At 45.1% G+C, this 18260-nt stretch overlaps 1 protein-coding gene across 3 annotated transcripts; it reads right to left on the bottom strand.

Annotated features, from left to right (window-relative positions):
- Window positions 1–7585: 7585 nt before the first annotated feature.
- Window positions 7586–17631, bottom strand: LOC132386842 (zinc finger protein 229-like). 3 transcript variants are annotated; one of them, XR_009509688.1, is made up of 3 exons: window positions 17609–17631; window positions 10854–11347; window positions 7586–9046 (listed from the first exon to the last, which is right to left on the bottom strand). XR_009509688.1 is itself a non-coding variant. In XM_059959185.1 (2 exons), the coding sequence occupies exon 2, from the start codon at window positions 10938–10940 to the stop codon at window positions 9735–9737; it is 1206 nt and encodes a 401-aa protein (XP_059815168.1). In that variant the 5' UTR covers window positions 10941–11347; window positions 17609–17631; the 3' UTR covers window positions 9153–9734. The 3 variants fall into 3 exon arrangements, 2 of the variants coding, with proteins under 2 accessions (XP_059815168.1, XP_059815169.1); XM_059959185.1 differs by lacking the exon at window positions 7586–9046 and having other exon boundaries at window positions 9153–11347; XM_059959186.1 differs by lacking the exons at window positions 7586–9046; window positions 17609–17631 and adding an exon at window positions 17110–17169 and having other exon boundaries at window positions 9153–11347.
- Between the last annotated feature and the right edge of the window lie 629 nt (window positions 17632–18260).

Genomic DNA, 18260 nt, shown 5'->3' with positions numbered 1-18260 from the left:
GAATAGATTAAAAATCGTGCAAGAAACAGAAAAACTATATATTTTAAAAGTGAGGTAGTGTTTAGGGGTTCAATGTCCATTTAGCTATTGGATGGCAGAGAGAAAAAAACTGTTCCTGAATCACTGAGTGTGTGCCTTCAAGCTTCTGTACCTCTCTATCTGATAGTAACATTAAGAAAAGGGCAAAACCCTGGGTGCTGGAAGGCCTTAATAATGGACGCTGCCTTTCTCATCCTCTGGTAATCTTATAACGTCTATCCAGTCTCACCCCTGCCGGCACGGCTCCGGAGAAAACAAACAATTTTGTCCAACCTCTCGTTACATCTCATGCCCTCTAATCCAGGCAATATCCTGGTAAACCTCTTCCGCATCCCCTCCAAAGCCCCGACATCCTTCCGAAAATGAGGGCACTGTAGGTGTGGTCTAACTAGTTTTATAAAGCTGCATCACAACTTTCCGACTTTTGAACTCAATGCTTCAACTAATAAAGACAACCAGGCCATTTGCCTTCTTAACCACCGGATCAATCTGTGCAGTCTCTTTCAGGGAGCGATGAACTTGGAGTCTGAGATCCCTCTGATCCTCAACACTGTTCAGGGTTTTGCATTAAACAGTGTACTGTCTTATACATTCGACCTACCGAGCTGCCAAGATGATCATCACTGATCAAATCTCACTGAAATTTTTCAGATCCTGCTGAACTTGATGTCAAGTGCACAAGTACGGAGAAACACTGACTTGTAATAGCATCACAGGCAAGTACATTCAGAGAACACACGGAACATAAATTATACAACTCTCTGTCAGTAACAATATAGAAACATGTTTTACGTCATCTTGCTAATCGGACCAGAACAATAGGGGCCGGTGGCGCATCACAGACGGTTCGGTGTGAAGGTCTCACAACCCGGACCGACCCCGGCAGACTCTGTGAAGGAAGCGAGGCGAGGCCGCCAGTTCGGGGAAGTTCATCCCCTCCCCCTTCAGGTTTTGCCGATTGCCTTGTGAATCTCTCCCCACCCCACCACCTTTTATTCTCCAGTCCCGCCGAAGGGTTTCGGCCGGTAATGTTCACTATACTCTTTTCCTAGCTATTACCCGGCCGGCTGAGTTCCTCTAGCATTTTGTGCGCGCTGCTCGCAATTCCAGCATTTGCAGATTTTCTCTTGTTTGAGTTTAATTCACTACCTGACGTCAGACCTCCCCGCTCGGGACCAGCTTCAGTACTCAACGAAGGGAAATTGTCGGTGTTGCCCCACAGAGAATAATCCGTTCCTGGATCTCCGCCCCAGGGGGGAGGAACCCTCCCGATCCCGGTCCCTCCGCCGACCCGCTTCCACAAAGAATGAAAAAAACTACACAACCTAGCCTGAGCATGCGCGATCTGTAATAGCGTCATCAGGCAGTGGGCGGGGCCTCAGAAACGAACCCACAGGTGTTGCGGATCCGCGGTGAAACGTGCTCAGACCCACACAGGAAATGTGCTGGTTTCATTTAAATCAGTCTATGCTTATAAACACTAATTTCTATTCACATTCCTCTGGCCTCACTGGACAGGAACACTGACACATCAAGTGAGAAACAGGTGGGACATTCTAACTATCAACAAGATAATAGACAATAGACAATAGCTGCAGAAGTAGACCATTCGGCCCTTCGAGCCTGCACCGCCATATTGAGATCATGGCTAATCAACTACTATCAATACCGGGTTCCTGCCTTGTCCCCATATCCCTTGCTTCCCCTATCCATAAGATACCTATCTAGCCTCTTCTGGAAAGCATCCATAGAATTGTCCTCAACTACCTTCTGAGGCCGTGCATTCCAGACCCCCACAACTCTCTGGCAGAAGTATTTCCTTAACTCGGTCCTAAATGACCTACCCCTTATTCTCAAACCATGTCCTCTGGTACTGGACTCTCCCAGCATCTGGAAAATATATTTCCTGCCTCTATCTTGTCCAATCCCTTAATAATCTTATATGTTTCAATCAGATCCCATCTGAATCTCCTTAATTCCAGCGGGAACAAGCCCAGTCTCTCTAACCTCTCTGCGTAAGCAGTCCAGACATCCCAGGCTGCTCTCGCATCTCAGCCACATGTTCCTCCTCGATCCTCATTTCCTCGATCCCTTTGGTCTCCACACATCTGCCGGCCGCTGTTTTATGTGAGGACAGTCACCAAGTCTTCACCGCCCTCTATGGTGGGGATTTACAGGCATTCACATCCCGCGGACTGGAGACATTTCCCCTCATTTCAGTCCCAGACAGTCCACCCATTTTTCCAAAGACTGGGATCCCTGGTTCAACTGGTAATGATGCTGTGCATTTCAATGTGTTCAGTTCTCAGTCCTCGATTCTCTAAATGAAAGGGTTAGCACATTTGATCTTTCTTCATATAATGACCCACCACTCCAGGGGTCAGTCTGGTGAAACTTCTTGCACTCTCTATAACAAATACTCTCTAAAAACTTTGCTAATCCTATATGGAATTAATTTCCATCTTCTGTAGCCCCGTGTTTCGCCAAACGCTCAACTCCCACCCCTGCCACTATTTACAACCCCACTTCCCCCCTCAGCTGGATCCACCTCTTGCCCAGTTCTTGCCCATCCCCACCCCTCACCTCTTTTCTCTGACTACGTCCCGTCCACTCTCAGTCCAGAGGGAGGGTCTTGGCCCGAAATGTTGAAGGCCCATTTCCCTCCACAGATGCTGCCCGACCTACTGAGTTCCTCCGGCAGTTTGTTCTTTGGTCTGTATAACCCGTGTTAGTATGGGGAGCGGGATTTTTCACCGTATTCCAAGTACAATCTCAACAAATCCCACATAATTGTCACTTTGTCCGGACCATTGGCCCCGCTTGCAGGGCAACAGTCTGCCGGTGTTTGCCCCCCCCCCTCCCCCAATGTGGTGAATCCCTCTGCTCACCACCACCGTGGGCTCAGGCATTTCCACAGATGAGCACCTCCTGTACCCACCGGGACAAACATCCTGTCCGCCCCCTCTCACACCATCTTCATCCTTTCAATAAAATTCCCCCTCTCCTCACATTTTATGTCGTGATCCCTCCACGGGGAAGCGGCATCAAGCGATGGATCGTATGGTCTCCTACTCCCTCCTCAGACGCTTCACAAACGCCCCCAACTTTCCTTGGATGGAAATAGATATAAATCAAAAAGCGGGACATTTTCTTTGAAATTTGTTCCGCTTTAACGTGCTGTTCGAGCTGCAGTGGGAGACGGCTCAACCCCTCTCAGCTGGTCCGCCTTCATTACTGGATGAAACCAGTGATTGACGTCATTTCGCACCAAAGGGAATAGCGCAGCTCTGCGGTCAATTCAATTCCTCGGTTGACTGTTCGGGGAGGGGGGGGGGGGGGGGCGTTGGCTCGTGCTTAATTGCTCAGCCCTGAAACCGAAACAGCTCGAGCACAGCAGCGCGTGTGACGGGAAGCACCGTGGTCATGACAGCAGATGCAGATATGAGGAGACCCTGGGTGACGTCAGGCGCGTAGGTGCTCCTGTGTGACGTCACGTGAGGGGGGCGCTTCAATTTTAAAACACCTTTCGTTCCGGACGATTTGGAACAACAAAATTAAACTTCGGTTTCAGCATTGAATCCGATGCTGTGTGACGTAAAGTCCTGGGTCAGGCGGTGCCCAGTTGTTGACTGAGTGGGCAGCGCGGTTTTGTCTCGACTGGAGGCTCCAGGCTCTCCTCAGCCCCGGTTTTCACTTTGCGACCGAGCCCCGACTGTGGAATCAATTCCTTATGGTTCTCCGAGGGGTAAGGGGTGAAGAGGCGGCTCAGTCTGTGTGTGGGTAGAGGTTATGAGTGGAATGTGGGTCCGGGTCCCGAGACGAATTTAGTCGTAAACAAGGGAGGATCTCGTGAATTGGATCAGACAGCTTAGCTCGCATGTCCTTTCAGGAAACAATTCTCTCTTCATATTAATGACTGTCTAATCTTGCTGCTAACAAGATTACGTTCTCCAACATTGTGTGTTACAGAGCCCCAGAATCTCGGACAGCCGCCATGGGCTGCGAGTGCAAGTAGGGAAAGAGGTCACTGACCTGTGCATCAGAGAAAGTCACGGGTTTGTCTAGCCTCCGGTGATATCTGCTAGCACATCGGGAGTCTGAAATGGAAAGGTAAGAGGGAAGGGGCTGAGGAGAGAGTTTTAACAGGGGAACCTGTTCAAGGGTGGAGGGATACCGGAGCTGACTAATAGATCGTTTTGATTTTTTTTGTGTGTAACCTCACAGGTGGTGACTGAGGAAGAAGCTTGTTGACGGAGGATACCCAGAGGCGAGTAGGTCAGATACAGAATCAGGAATTGAACTGAATTGAATTGACTTTATTTCTTACATCCAAGAAGAGTAAAAATCTTTACGTTAAGTTTCCATCGAAATGTGCAATCTTAGTAATTTATAATAGTTTATAATAAATAAAACCGACAATGTAATATAGAGTACACTCAAATCAGTGTCAGTTCATCAGTCTGATGTCCTGGTGGAAGAAGCTGTCCCAGAGCCTGTTGGTCCTGCCTTTTATGTTGCGGTTCCGCTTACTGGATGGTGGTAGCTGGATTAGTGACAGTGATGTGATTTCCTGTGTCAAGGGTATTGACAATCGACTGAAGTGAGGAATTTGTGTGGAGATGCTGCTTCCCTGGAGGTGGAGGAAAGAGGACACACCAACAGGAGGACCAGCGGCGGGAAGGCACGATTTGTCAGGTCTGACGACGAGCTGAATGTGCCATAACCTTCAGACTGTATCAGAGAACCATTCTGTGGGTATTTAAAATGTCAGAAGCAGGGGCAGGCGTTGTGTGTCCATCAGACACTCAGTGAAATGGTTCATCTTACAATGTGCAGGGATGAAAGCAGTGTTTAGGGGCAGATTTAATCACTGATTCTGTCACAGTGAGAGGGTTAGTTTTGCTGTAAGGAAGCAATATTAATGGAAGAAGACACAGGAACTTCATCAATTGCCAGTTGTTCAGCAGAAGTGACCAATCTATGTTAACTTGAGAGAAACAGATACTTGCAGTGACGACAAAGGGGTGCAGTCTGGTTTATTTCAGGTTGGACAGGGGTGTGGAGTTTTGAAACCAATCCCTTCTGATGCCACGATTGTTAATTTAGTGTATCCAGAGTTGAGGGTCACACAGCACGGAAACAGACCTTTGGACGGCCATACCTGTCCTGACCATCCACTCACTGTCTACACTGGTACCATTTATCAGCACTTGGTTCATAGCCAACTGTACCTCAGCAGTTTCAATGCTCATCAACTTTGTAAATATTGTGAAGGGACCTGCCTCCATCACCACCTCGGACAGTGTGTTCCAGATTTCAACTACCCTCTGAGTGAAAAATCTCTTCCTCAGATCCGTCGAAACCTCTTCATCCTCTGCTTACATCTATGCTCTCTGAGCTGTGACACCTCTGTCCCAGGATCGAGGCCAATATGGGCATCAGTGAGGCCTTTGCTAAGGTTCAGCACGGTAAGTTGCTGTGGAAAGTCAGATCACATGGGATCCAGGGAGAACTGGATGCACAGTTGTCTTGATGGTAGTAAGCAGAGAGTTTATTGGACTCAGGGCCCAGACTAGTGAGGTTCCCCAGAGTTACAGCCATTGCTTTCATTATTCATTGATATTTAATTATATTTGCATTTTCACAGTTAGTTGAATTCTATGCTCTACTTGATCTTTCATTGTGCCATCCAGTTACTATTCTATAGATTTGCAAAGTGTTCCTTTAGGGAAAAAAAAAAATCTCAGGGTCATATGTGGTAACAAATGTGTACTCTGATAACAAGATATACTTTGAACATTGCTACTTGTCATCTGGATCAAGAATTAGGTTGAGAACGTACAGGGCATGGATAGTAGGTTTATAGCCAGTAGATTCAAACAATTAGTTTTTCTGAAAGATATTAAGTATAAATTCTCAGCTCTGTTTCCCTCTCCGCACTTGACCACCCCCTGCCCTTACTGTCTGCCCTGTCACCCTGACATTGGACATAAGTTCAGGGTGAAAGTGAATTATTTTTGGGGAACCTGACGGGGAATTCTTCACTCACAGTTTGGTGAGAGCGGAATGAGCTGCCAGTGGAAGTGTTGGATGTGGGTTCGATTTAGACACAAGAGAGAAATCTGAGTGAGGACATGGATGGTAGGTGTATGGAGGCTCTGGGGCAGGTAGTTGGAACCAGGCAGTAAAAATAAAAGCAGGTCAGCATTGATGAGAAGGGTCAAAGGGCCTGTTTTGGTACTGCTGGGGTTTGTGACTCTTATAATATTCTGAACCGTAATTTCCACTGTCAGTGTTTTGCTGCTAATGACTGAACCCAGAAATTTACACAAAAGAATTGAAAGACATTTAACTGGCTACAGTAAGCGCTTACATGCTATGACACTCGCTAAAGTGGGTGTTACTATGTACTGACCATGCAGGCTGCCCAAACATTTGCTTCTGGCCCTTTTTCTTTTTTGATATTTTGAAATTGTAAAAGATGGAAATTAAAAAAAAAACATCCTTGCTTAAACCATTAAAGAAATGTCTCATCTTTAACTTTATGCCTTTTGGAAATCAGGTCATCTTTTACTCGTTTAGCTATCCACAGTAAAAGAAATTTTGACCAGGGGTGCTCAAACTTCTGCATGCCAGTGTATATATCCTGTTCCTTCCAAATTACTTCCAGAAATTCCAGCCATTGCTGCTCTGTTTTCATCCTTGCCTGTGTTCTTCTCAAATCAATTTTGACCATATATTCTCTCAAGTCTCTCTAATTCTCTTTATTCCACATCAGATTTTAACTTCTACTTCTCTGATGTCAGGGTGAATTTGATCACATTACGATCACTTGCCCCTTAGTGTTCTTTGAACTTAAGTGACCTAATAATTTTTGGATCATGACAACACCCAATCCAGAATAACTGATCCCCAAGTGGGCTCAACCACGAGCTGTTCTAAAAAAGCATCCTATAGGCATTCTGGGAGTTCCTCCTCTTGAGACCAACACCATCCTAATTTTCCTTATCACTTGCATGACAGCCCCTGTTGTACCGTTGCCCTTTTGGCACACATTTTCTATCTCCCATTGTAACTTGTGGACCACATCCTTACTACTGTTTGGAGGTCTCTATACAATTCCCATTAGGGATCTTTTTTTTATGTTTCCAGTTCCTTTATTCTACCCACAGATTCTACACCTTCCAACCCTATGCCAATATTAAATTTTACCAACACAGCCACACAACCCCACTACCAGCTTGTTCTTTCAAGATACATAATTAACTGTGAAACAAGACGACCTGCAGATGCTAGAAATCTAGAGAACTACACACAAAGTGTTGGAGGAACTCAGCATGTCAGGCAACATCTATGGATGGGAATCAACATTTTGGGCCAAGACAGTTTATCGAGACTCTTGATACCCATGTATCTGGAATATCACCAAGCAAGTAGTGCGAAATAGAGAATGCCTTTGACAGAATTTAGTTCAAGACTTAAAAATCTTGGCAAACAGAGCTCAATAGTTAACAAATACAACAAAGGTAATAAACACTTTCATCAATACCGACACTGACATTTTTTAATAAAAACATCTTGGCCCAATTTCAATCAGTAGAGTTTACAAAGATAAATAAGAACTTTAGAAAAGTCTATTCACACTCAGACACCAGTGAATCTGCAGATGCTGGAAATAAATAAATGCACAAAATGCTGGCAGAACTCAGCAGGCCAGACAGCATCTATGGGAGGAGGTAGTGACAATGATTCGGGCTGAATCCCTTCACCAGGAGTGACACATTTAGGTTAACACCACCTTGGACACAAGGAGGAAGAAGAAAAACACACATGAAAAAAAGTCAGACAACAGTCAGGTAAAACTTCTAAGTATATACTTTCATCAAAAATGAACAGGATTTAGCACTCCATGTGTGTATATGCAATCATGATAAGAAATACAAACCAGAAAACTTCAATGAGAGGCCAAATCAGAAAAATAAATCATCACTCTGGAAGAAAACATTAAACAGTGGAATGAGTATGACCCTCCATGGGAGACATCTCAACGATCTGAGCAGATGAGATGGTGACAAGGAAGCACCATGCACCTGACTGAGAGTTGGAGACCTCTTCACAGAAACCCAAGGGTTTCTTGCAGAAATACAGGGCAAGGTGGTTAACAAAAGGAAAAAAAAAACAAAAATACATGACATAAAAACAAACAAGGCAGTAAGTGCAGAAAATGACAAGAGAAACCAGACACAATCCAACACATTCCAGGATCCCGCAGCAGTTTAACTCAATCTGATTACCTACAAAGGTACAATCAAGTGGCAAATATCATTCATCAAAATCTTGCTTTAAAATACAAACTCATCAATGCCCACCATAACTTAATAAAGGCACCATGAATTCAAGCCTGACCCAGTTTTAGAGTCAAGATCTTACAAACGTTTGTACAAATTATTTGATAATCAATACATTATTTCAGAGAGGATAATCCATGATAACCATCTGGATATAATATTACTGGATAAACAAGCAGGAACAAATCCCTCAATGGATAAAACCATTCCCAACACACATGTACCTCAACCAGTGGAGAACCTCACCACAGGCATTGTTTGTGTCATCAGTCAATCGAATGATTGTCTCTGTCAATCAGCTTCCAAATGTTGCTACTCTGACATTTGTTGCCACACCCCACTGCTGATTCCCTTCTCCTCATCATAAGTTCTTAACCCGACCATCGTCCAAAGCCCCAAATTCTGCCCTGTGCAGACCCACCTCTGGTATCTGACCCTGCTAAGTTAAACATCCAACTGATGGTTTCCCATTCTGTTTTCGGCCTTTAGGGGACAGTGATGTTCTCTAAAAACCCTTTAGCAGCAGGGAAAATGATCCATAATGTGGAAATTAGTCGTGATTATGGAGATTAACAACCGATGTCATTCTTCCTCAGCCCAGAGATTTGAGGGGTGAAGAACATCTCAGACAGAACTGCAATCAGCTCGACTTCTTCAGTCTGCAGAAAATTCAAGCAAAACGTTTTCACCCACAGATGATGACTGTTTGGAACCCATCACCAGAGGGAGAGTGAGAGATGAGCAATGAGGGGGGGGGGGGGGGGGGCGGGATTTAAATAGACTGTCATGGAAATGAATAACTGGCAGGGTCCAGCTGGCCTGAGTTGACTCTCTACTGTACACTAGGCGTGTTATAAATGCACTAAGTACCAGAGACAGAGTTTAAAATAGAATTGATTTATTTGTCTCAGATCCAGTTCCATTAAAGGTGAATGTGGAGCAGAAGAAACTCCTCCCATGCCCAGTGACCAGGGTGCAGAACTGTGTGTGGTGTATAGCAGCAATGATTGCAGAGTTCAGCACCGACAGTCACTCTCGAAATTGCATTCTGCAACAGTGATGGACAAATATCCAGCATGCAGCTTATTGAAACTTTCTCCCCAGTGTGAACCCACTAGTGTGTCACAAGGTTAGATTACTGAGTGAATCCCTTCCCACATTCACAGCAGGTGAACGGCCTCTCCACAGTGTGAACCCAACGATGCACATTTGATGGAGATGGCTGAGAAAACACTTCCCAATGTCTCAGCAGGTGATCGGCCTTTACCCGAAGTGAACTTGCTGGTGTCTCTGTAGATTGGATGACTGAGTGAATCCCTTCCCACGTTCTGAGCAGGTGAACGGTCTCTACCCACTGTGAACTCGCTGATGTGCTAATAGTGAGGATGACCGAGTGAATCCCTTCCCACATTCACAGCAGTTGAACGGCTTCACCCCAGTGTGAACTCGCTGGTGTCTATGAAGGTTGGATGATTGATGGAACCCCTTCCCACAGACTGAGCAGGTGAATGGTCTCTCCCCAGTGTGAACTCGCTGGTGTATCTGTAGATCAGATAACCGAGCGAATCCCTTCCCACATTCACAGCAGGTGAACGGCTTCTCCCCAGTGTGAACTGACTGGTGTCTCTGTAGGTTGGATGACTGAGTGAATCCCTTCCCACATTCTGAGCAGGTGAACGGCCACACCCCACTGTGAACTGACTGATGTACCAGTAGTTCAGATGACTGAGTGAATCCTTTCCCACATTCTGCGCAGGTGAATGGCCACTCCCCAGTGTGAACTGACTGGTGTGCCAATAGTGAGGATGACCGACTGAATCCCTTCCCACAGTCTGAGCAGGTGAACTGCTTCACCCCAGTGTGAAATTGCTGGTGTCTATGAAAGTTGGATGATTTATGGAATCCCTTCCCACAGACTGAGCAGGTAAACGGCCTCTCGCCAGTGTGAACTCGCTGGTGTATCTGTAGATCAGATGACCGAGCGAATCCCTTCCCACAGTCTGAGCAGGTGAATGGCCACTCCCCACTGTGAACTGACTGGTGTGCCAGTAATTTGGATAACTGTGTGAATCCCTTCCCACATTCTGAGCAGGTGAACCGCCACTCCCCAGTGTGAACTGACTGGTGTCTCTGTAGGGTGGATGACTGTGTGAATCTCTTCCCACAGTCTGAGCAGGTGAAAGGCTTCTCCCCAGTGTGAACTTGCTGGTGTCTCTGTAGGTGTGATGACTGTGTGAATCTCTTCCCACAGACTGAGCAGGTGCACGGCCTCTCCCTGGTGTGAACTGACTGGTGTCTCTGTAGGGTGGAAGAGTGAGTGAATCTCTTCCCACAATCTGAGCAGGTGAAATCCCTCTCTGCAGTGTGAACTAACCGATGTAGCAGTAGGTGAGATGACCGAGTGAATCCCTTTCCGCAGTCTGAGCAGGTGAATGGCCTCTCCCCAGTATGAACTCGTTGATGTACCTTCAACTTAGATGATTCAGTGAATCTCTTCCCATAGTCCAAGCAGGTGAACGGCCGCTCCCCGGTGTGAACTCGCTGATGAGCCATTAGGTCAGATGACCGAGAGAATCCTTCCCCACAAATTCAGCAGATGACCAGCCTCTGCCCAGTGTGAACTGACTGGTGTGTCCACAGGTGGGATGACCGACTGAATCCCTTCTCACCCACAGAACAGGTGAATGGCCTTGTCCCAGTGTGAATTTGCTGATGTACCTTCAGTTGTGATGACCAACTGAATCCATTCCCACTGTCTGAGCAGGTGAATGGCCACTGCCCCGTGTAAAATAACAGGCGTGCCAGTCGGTTAGATGACTGAGTGAATTCCTCCCCACAGTCTGAGCAGGAAGGATTGTTGATTGAATCCCTTGTTGCACTTCTTAAATATCTAGACAGAGACAGCAAAACTGGTGTGTTGTGTTTGAATTTCCATTAACAAATTCCTTGTCATTTTTAACCTGTAAAAAAGATTTACAAAATCCATCAATGGGTGAAGAACATTTCAGATGAGATCACTTTAGCTGCCAAGGTGTGATCTGATAATCACACTGTTACAGTGAGGTGCAACCCAAGTTGGAGAGAGAAATCATCTTCTAACTGGGCACAGTGCTGGTATCTGGAATGACCATCAAACTCTCTGATGCCCTTCCTGTCTCTATGAGAATGGGGCATTTCTGTCATCTCCAATCTGTGACCTGGCTCAGTTCGACTTTCTCCGTTGGTATTATTCCCTGTTCCCACTGAGCTGCATGGGGGCCTGGCCCCACAGTAAATGAAACACTCACACAAATACCGTTGTTAACGTGCAGCTGGGATTTTCTTTTATGTACTGTTAATCTAAAGTGCCACAGTTTTAACGCCATGTAAATATCTCCTACTCAGATGCATAGTTGCTCTGCACAGCTGTTAAAATACTAATATTTGCTCTAATTCCTTATTTCAGGTTCTTGTCACAGTCATAGAAAAGTACAACACAGAAACAGACTTCTTGGCCCATCCAGTTTGTGTTGAACTATTTAAACTGTCGACTCCCATACACCTACCATCCAGGTACCTATACAAACCTCTTAAATGTTTAAATCGAGCTTGCATGTACCAGTTGGGTTGTTGGCTCGTTCCACACCCAGATGACCAACTGTGTGAAGGAGTTTCTCATCGTGTTCTCCTTAACGTTTCACCTTTCACCCTTAACCTATGGCCTCTAGTTGAAGTCCCACCCCATCTCAGTGGTAAAAGCCAGCTTGTATTTACCCTATCTATACCCCTCATAATTTTGGTATACTTTTATCAAATCTCCCCTCAATCTTCTCCATTTCAAGGAATAAAGCACAGACCTGTTTAATCGCTCCTTATAACCCAAGTCCTCCAGACATGGCAACATCCTTCTGAATTTTCTCTAGACTCTTTCAACCTCTTTTACACCTTCCTGTAGATTGGGGACCAAAACTGCACACAATACTCTAAATTTGGCCTCACCAATGACAATTGGTTTATGAAGGCCAATGTGGCAAAATCTTTCTTTCTATTCCCATTGATCTGTGACACCATTTTCAGTGAGTTATGGGCCTGTATTCCCAAATCACTTTTGTCTCGAGCACTCCTCAGAGCCCGACCAGTCACTGTGTCAGACATAGGTCCTACCAAATACAACACTTCCCTCTTGTCTCCATTAAATTCCATTTTCCGTTTCTCAACCCAGTTTTCCAGCAAGTCCAGATCACACGGCAAGCCATGACAGTCTCCTTCGCTGTCCACTACACCTCCAGACTTGGTGTCATCCACAAATTTGCTGATTCAGTTAACCATGTTATCATCCAGATTACTGATATAGATGACAAACAACAACAGATCCAGCACTGATCCCTGTGGCAATCACTAGTCACAGGCCTCTGGTCAGACAGGCAACCATCTGCAACCACACCCTGGCTTCTCCCAAAGACAGTGTCTCATCCAATTTACTATCTCATCTTGAATGCTGAGTGACTGAACCTTCTTGGTCCACCTCCCATATGAGACTTCGTCAAGTGCCTTGCTAAAGTTCATGTAGACCACATACAGGGCCTTGTTTTCATCCACTTTCCAAATAACTTCCTCGAGAGACTGTGTAAGATTGGTTAGACATGACCTACGATGCACAACCCCATGCTGCCTATCCTTAATCAGTCCACATCTATCCAAATACTTATATATCTGGTTCCTGCGCATACGTTCCAATAACTTTCCTATTACTGATGTCAAGCTCACCAACGTACAATTTCCTTGTTTATTTTTAGAGCCTTTCTTGAACAGCGGAACAACATTGGCTGTCCTGCAATCCTCCGGTACCTCATCTGTCACTGATGATGATTTAAATATCTGTGCTTGGGGCCCGACAATTTCTGCACGTCCTCCACGGAGTCCCAGGGAACAACTTGTCAGACCCTGGGGATTTAGCCATGCTAATTTGCCTTCGGACAACAAACATCTCCACCTCTGTAATCTGTACAGGGTCCATGAAGTTGATGCTGCTTTGCCTCACTTCTATAGACTCTGTGAGCACCTCCTGAGTAAATACGGATGCAAAAAAAAATTTAAATCTCCCCCATATATTTTGTCTCCTCATATGGATTACCATTCTGATCTTCTATAGGATTAATTTTTTTCTCTTGCAATCTTTTTGGTCTTATCTGCATATCTGCAGAATCCCTGAGGATTTCCCTTCAGCTTCTCTGAAGGGTCAACCTCATGCCTTCTTTTATTTCTTTCATAAGTGTTCAGTTGAATTTCCTGTATTTCATAAGTAGCCCATTTGTTCCTATCTGCCTGTACCTGGTATGCACCTCCTTTTTATTGATCTGGGAGAGGAAAGCCAAAGGGGTGACAGAGCTGCATGGTGGGAGATGGGGGTAAGGGGAGTGTTTAAACTAAAGTTGTAGTGGGAATGGGAGCCTGAATAACAGAACAGATAGTGGAGGGGTTCTGGATACAGATGTTGTTCAGACCTCAGACAAAGTCAGGAATGAAAAAAGTTGAACATGGTGTAGTGAATATGCTGAACACTGTATATTTCAATACAAGGTGCATCGTAGGAAAGGCTGATGTGTTCAGGGATGGATCAACAACTGGAATTCTGACACCAGTATCTGGCACCTGTGGACTGGGACAGGCTGCTTTATGGCAAAGGTGTGCTTGGTAAGTGGGGTGCCTTCGGAGTGAAATTTTGAAAGTACAAAACGGGTATGTGCTTCTTAGAATAAAAGGTACAGATAGAAACTGTAGAGAACCTTGGATTTCAAGAAATATTGAGACCCTGGTGAAGCACAAAATGGAGTTATATAACAGGGATAGGCAGGTAGGTTCTTATGGAGTATAAGCAATGCAAGAGAACAAATAAGAAATAAATCAGGATGGCTAAAAGAAGGCATGAGGTTGCCATTGCAGAAAAAATGAAGGATAATCCTCAGGGATTCTGGAGATAGATTAAGAGCAAAAGTATTTCAAGGCGCAAAGTTGGTCCTCTGGAAGACCAGAATGGCAATCGACATGTGGAACCAAAGCAGATGGGGAGATGTTGAATATTTTTTCATCTCTATTTACTCAGGAGATGGACACAGGGTCTATGGGAGTGTGGAAAAAGACATCACATGGTGCTCCCTCGGATCCTACAGGACTCAAGTGCAGAAGTTGCCGGGCCCCTAGCAGAGATAACCAAATCATCCTTGGTGAACGGGGGATGGTTATCAGAGGATTGTAAGATAGCCAAAGTTATTTCACTGTTCAACATAAAACATTGAAATCCACAGCATATTCCAAGCCATTCAGCCCACAATGTTATGACAATGACGTAATTTACTCTAGAAACTGCCGAGAGTTTCCCTAGCGCATAGCCCTCTATTTTTCTATGCTCCATGTACCTGTCTAAGAGAATGTTAAAAGACCCTACTGTATCTGCCTCGACCACTGCTGCTGGCAGTGCATTCCACACACCCACCACTCTCTGTGTAAAGACTTACCCCTGACTTTCCCTCGGTATCTATTTCCAAGCTCCTTAAAACTATGCCATTTCAGCCCTGGGAAAAGCCTCTGACTATCCACACAATCAATGGCCCTCATCATCTTATTCAACTAAACAAGGCTCTAAGCATAAACAAACAAACTATACATTGTTTTGAGGATTTGTTGGAAGTATGCAAAATAATGAGGGTACAGATAGGGTAAATGCAAGGAGGTTTTTTCCACTGAGGTTGGGTGGGACGACAACCAGAGGTGATGGGTGAGTGGGGAAGGTGAAAATTTAATGGGAACATGTGGAAAACCTCTTCACCGAATCAATTGTGAGAGTGTGGAATGGGATGTCAGCACACTGGTGCAAGTGAGCTCGATTTCACTATTTAAGAGAAGTTTGGATAGGAACCTGGATGGTAGGGGTGTGGGGGGCTATCATCCCAGTGCAGGTCATTGCATCAGACAGCTTAAATGTTTTCAGCATTGTCTAGATGGGACATATGGTCTGTTTCTGCACTGAACTTCTCCAGGTTTCTATGACAGAGAAGCTGGACAAAATTAATTGGAAGGGGAAACTGGTAGGAATGTCGATGGAGCAGCAATGGCTGGAGTTTCCGGGAACAATTCGGGAGGTGCATGGTAGATGCATCCCAATGAAGCATTAGAATGGCAGGAGGACAGAACAATGGCTGAAATGAGAAGCCAAAGCCAACATGAAAGCCAAAGAGAGGGTATATAATAGAGCGAAAAATATTGGGAAGCTTTTACAAACTAACAGGTCTGAACAACATCTGTCTGGTGTCAAGAAAACAACCTCTTCCTCAATGTTGCAAAAATAAAAGAGCTAGTTGTGGATTACAGAAGGAATGGAGACAGGGTAATCCCCTTTGCTGTTGAGAGGGTGAACAGCTGTACCGACGAAGAAGGGCCCAAAGGATATTGAGGACCCAATTCACCACAACCACAAACTGTTCCTGCTGCTACCATCCAGGAAACGGTACCACAGCAAAAGGACCAGGCTCCAGGACATCATCTTCCACCAGGCCATCAGACCGATTAATTGATTTCTATGTTATATAAACTGTCCTAAGTGCAAACTATTTATATGAATTACAGATTGCACATTTAGATGGAGAAGTAACCAAAAGATTTCTACTCCTCATGTATATGAAGAATGTATGTAATAAAATCAATTCAATTTACCCTTTCCACTATCTGCTCTCTCATTCTGGCTCCCATTCCCCCTACAACTTATTTTAAACACATCATCCCCACCCCCCGACACTAGCTGTAGTAAGCCTTACCACAAGGATATTAGTCCCCTTCTTGTTCTGTTCCCCTAACTAACGAATCCTCTATCAACCCTTTGAATTACCTCTGCCAGGTAATCCACCACCCCCCCCCAAACAGTTTCTAAAGTGGTCTACCTGTTGTTGTGGGGTTGACCACAAGCGTACTCTGTGAGGGCTGTTTAACCTCATTTCCCTTCCTGACTCTCACCCAGTTTCCTGTGTCCTGCACCTTGGATGTATCACCTCTCTTAATGTCATATTTATCACCTCCTCCAATTCCTGGATGATCCAGAATTCATCCATTTCCGGCTCTAACTCCTTAAGTGCAGGGTTACAAGCTGCAGCTGGATGTGCATCTTGTAGGTGAGGGTGTCAGGGACACTGGAGGTCTCCCCACCTTCCCACCAATGTCCCCTCTAACTTGTAATGACCAGTGTGCACATGAAGCCTGTATTGTGCATTTTTGTTAATCCAGTGTCAACATGTGCACAGTGAATTTCATATAGAGAGGTATTCATTTTAACAGCTAGCAAATCACTGTCGGTAACAAGTTTGATCTCCTCTGGGTCTAATCAAGTTCAGCTGCACTGTCACACAACCTATGTAACAGGCCTGTAACAGGTAATGAAGGGTTTTCTCACCAGAGCTTTTGCACTTTGTCCATATGTGGATTGCTTGCTAAATTACACTTCAAAAAGTAACATTTCCATGTATCACTCCACTTTTTCCTACTTGTAAATTCTCCAGCAACTTTTGCATCTCCACAATAGACACAGATAATACCAGATTATGTATATTATGTATAAATATTTCCCGGAACCCTCCCCTAGGTGAACTCATTGATGGCAATGCCTATGAATCTGAAGGGAAGGGGAGTAGACTGTCTCATTGGAGACATCTGGCACATTTGTGATGAAGGGCAAAAAGCTGTTTGATATAATTACCTTCCCAGAGAGAATGAGTCAAAACATGTTCTCACGGGTAGAAAAGTTCAGACCAGGAGGAGGTGGAACAAAGCAACACACACAAAATGCCGGAGGAACTCAGCAGGCCTGGCATCATCTATGGAAAAGAGTACTAATGCTGAGTTCCTCCGGCATTTTGTGCGTGTTGCTTGGATTTCGAGCATCTGCAGATTTTCTCCTGTTTGGGATTGGAGGTAAAACAAATGTGATTTTATCAACAGCTGATGTAAAAGATTGTTGTGCCCTATCTCCGAGTTCCCAATCCTCACATTCAGATAGCTGGAGCTCTGTCTGAGAGATCCATCGGTTCCCATTCCCTCATCAGCCGGAAGCTCCCCGGGACCCGTGTACGGCTCGTGGGGCTGAGAAAGAGGGACGAGAGCAGGACTGTGCCGGGAATAAGGGTCAGAGTGACTAGACTCACTACAATTGTCCCTCAGTTGGTGTTTTTAAGGCTGAACCGGAGAATCGTTCTTACCTGCGCCGAGTTCCCGAGGCCTTTTGTGAACTGCGCATGCGCAACATTCGCATCTTTGACGCCTGCGCATTTAATCGGGGCTTCAGAGCCGGCGAATTTATTATCGCAGCGCTTTCTGGGTAATCATGGTGCCATTAAAAGTTTCTGCAGACACAAGTTACATGTCCATATCATTTTTTTTTGGTGTAGAAAACTCAGCAGCTCTTTTAACACAGAAAACAGCTCCCATAAAGAATACAATTAATATCAGCAAACTTTCCGCGTGTTTAATGCCAAAGTACAACCTTCTTAAAAATGCAGATATGAAACACAAGACATTCTGCTGTTGCTGGAAATGTAGACACATACACATAAAATGCAGGAGGAAATCTGCAATTCGTGCAGCAGCTAAGCATAGTCCAGGCATGCTGAAGGGACTTGTCCAAAATGTTGTCTATTTATTCCTCTCCACATTTGCTTCCTGATTTGTTGAGTTCCACCAGTATTTTGCAGAAATAAACCACCTTTTTTTTCAATCAACCAGTTTCTAAATGTTTCTGATCTATCATTTGTAGCCACATCCTGTTGGTCTGATTCCTCGTCTTCCTCCTCTTTGTAAACTCCAGGCCCCATCTCTTTCTTGAGCCAGAAAGCCATGACTCAGGCTGGCAAC

Source organism: Hypanus sabinus, unplaced genomic scaffold (assembly GCF_030144855.1).
Source record: "Hypanus sabinus isolate sHypSab1 unplaced genomic scaffold, sHypSab1.hap1 scaffold_1339, whole genome shotgun sequence".
NCBI classification, from domain to species: Eukaryota; Metazoa; Chordata; class Chondrichthyes; order Myliobatiformes; family Dasyatidae; genus Hypanus; species Hypanus sabinus.
The sequence above is the reverse complement of the archived record's forward strand: the minus strand, read 5'-3'. Positions and strand labels throughout refer to the sequence as shown.

Excerpts from the sequence above, each read along its gene's own strand:
- LOC132386842 (XM_059959185.1), bottom strand. The coding sequence starts at position 10,940 with ATGGCTCATCAGCGAGTTCACACCGGGGAGCGGCCGTTCACCTGCTTG.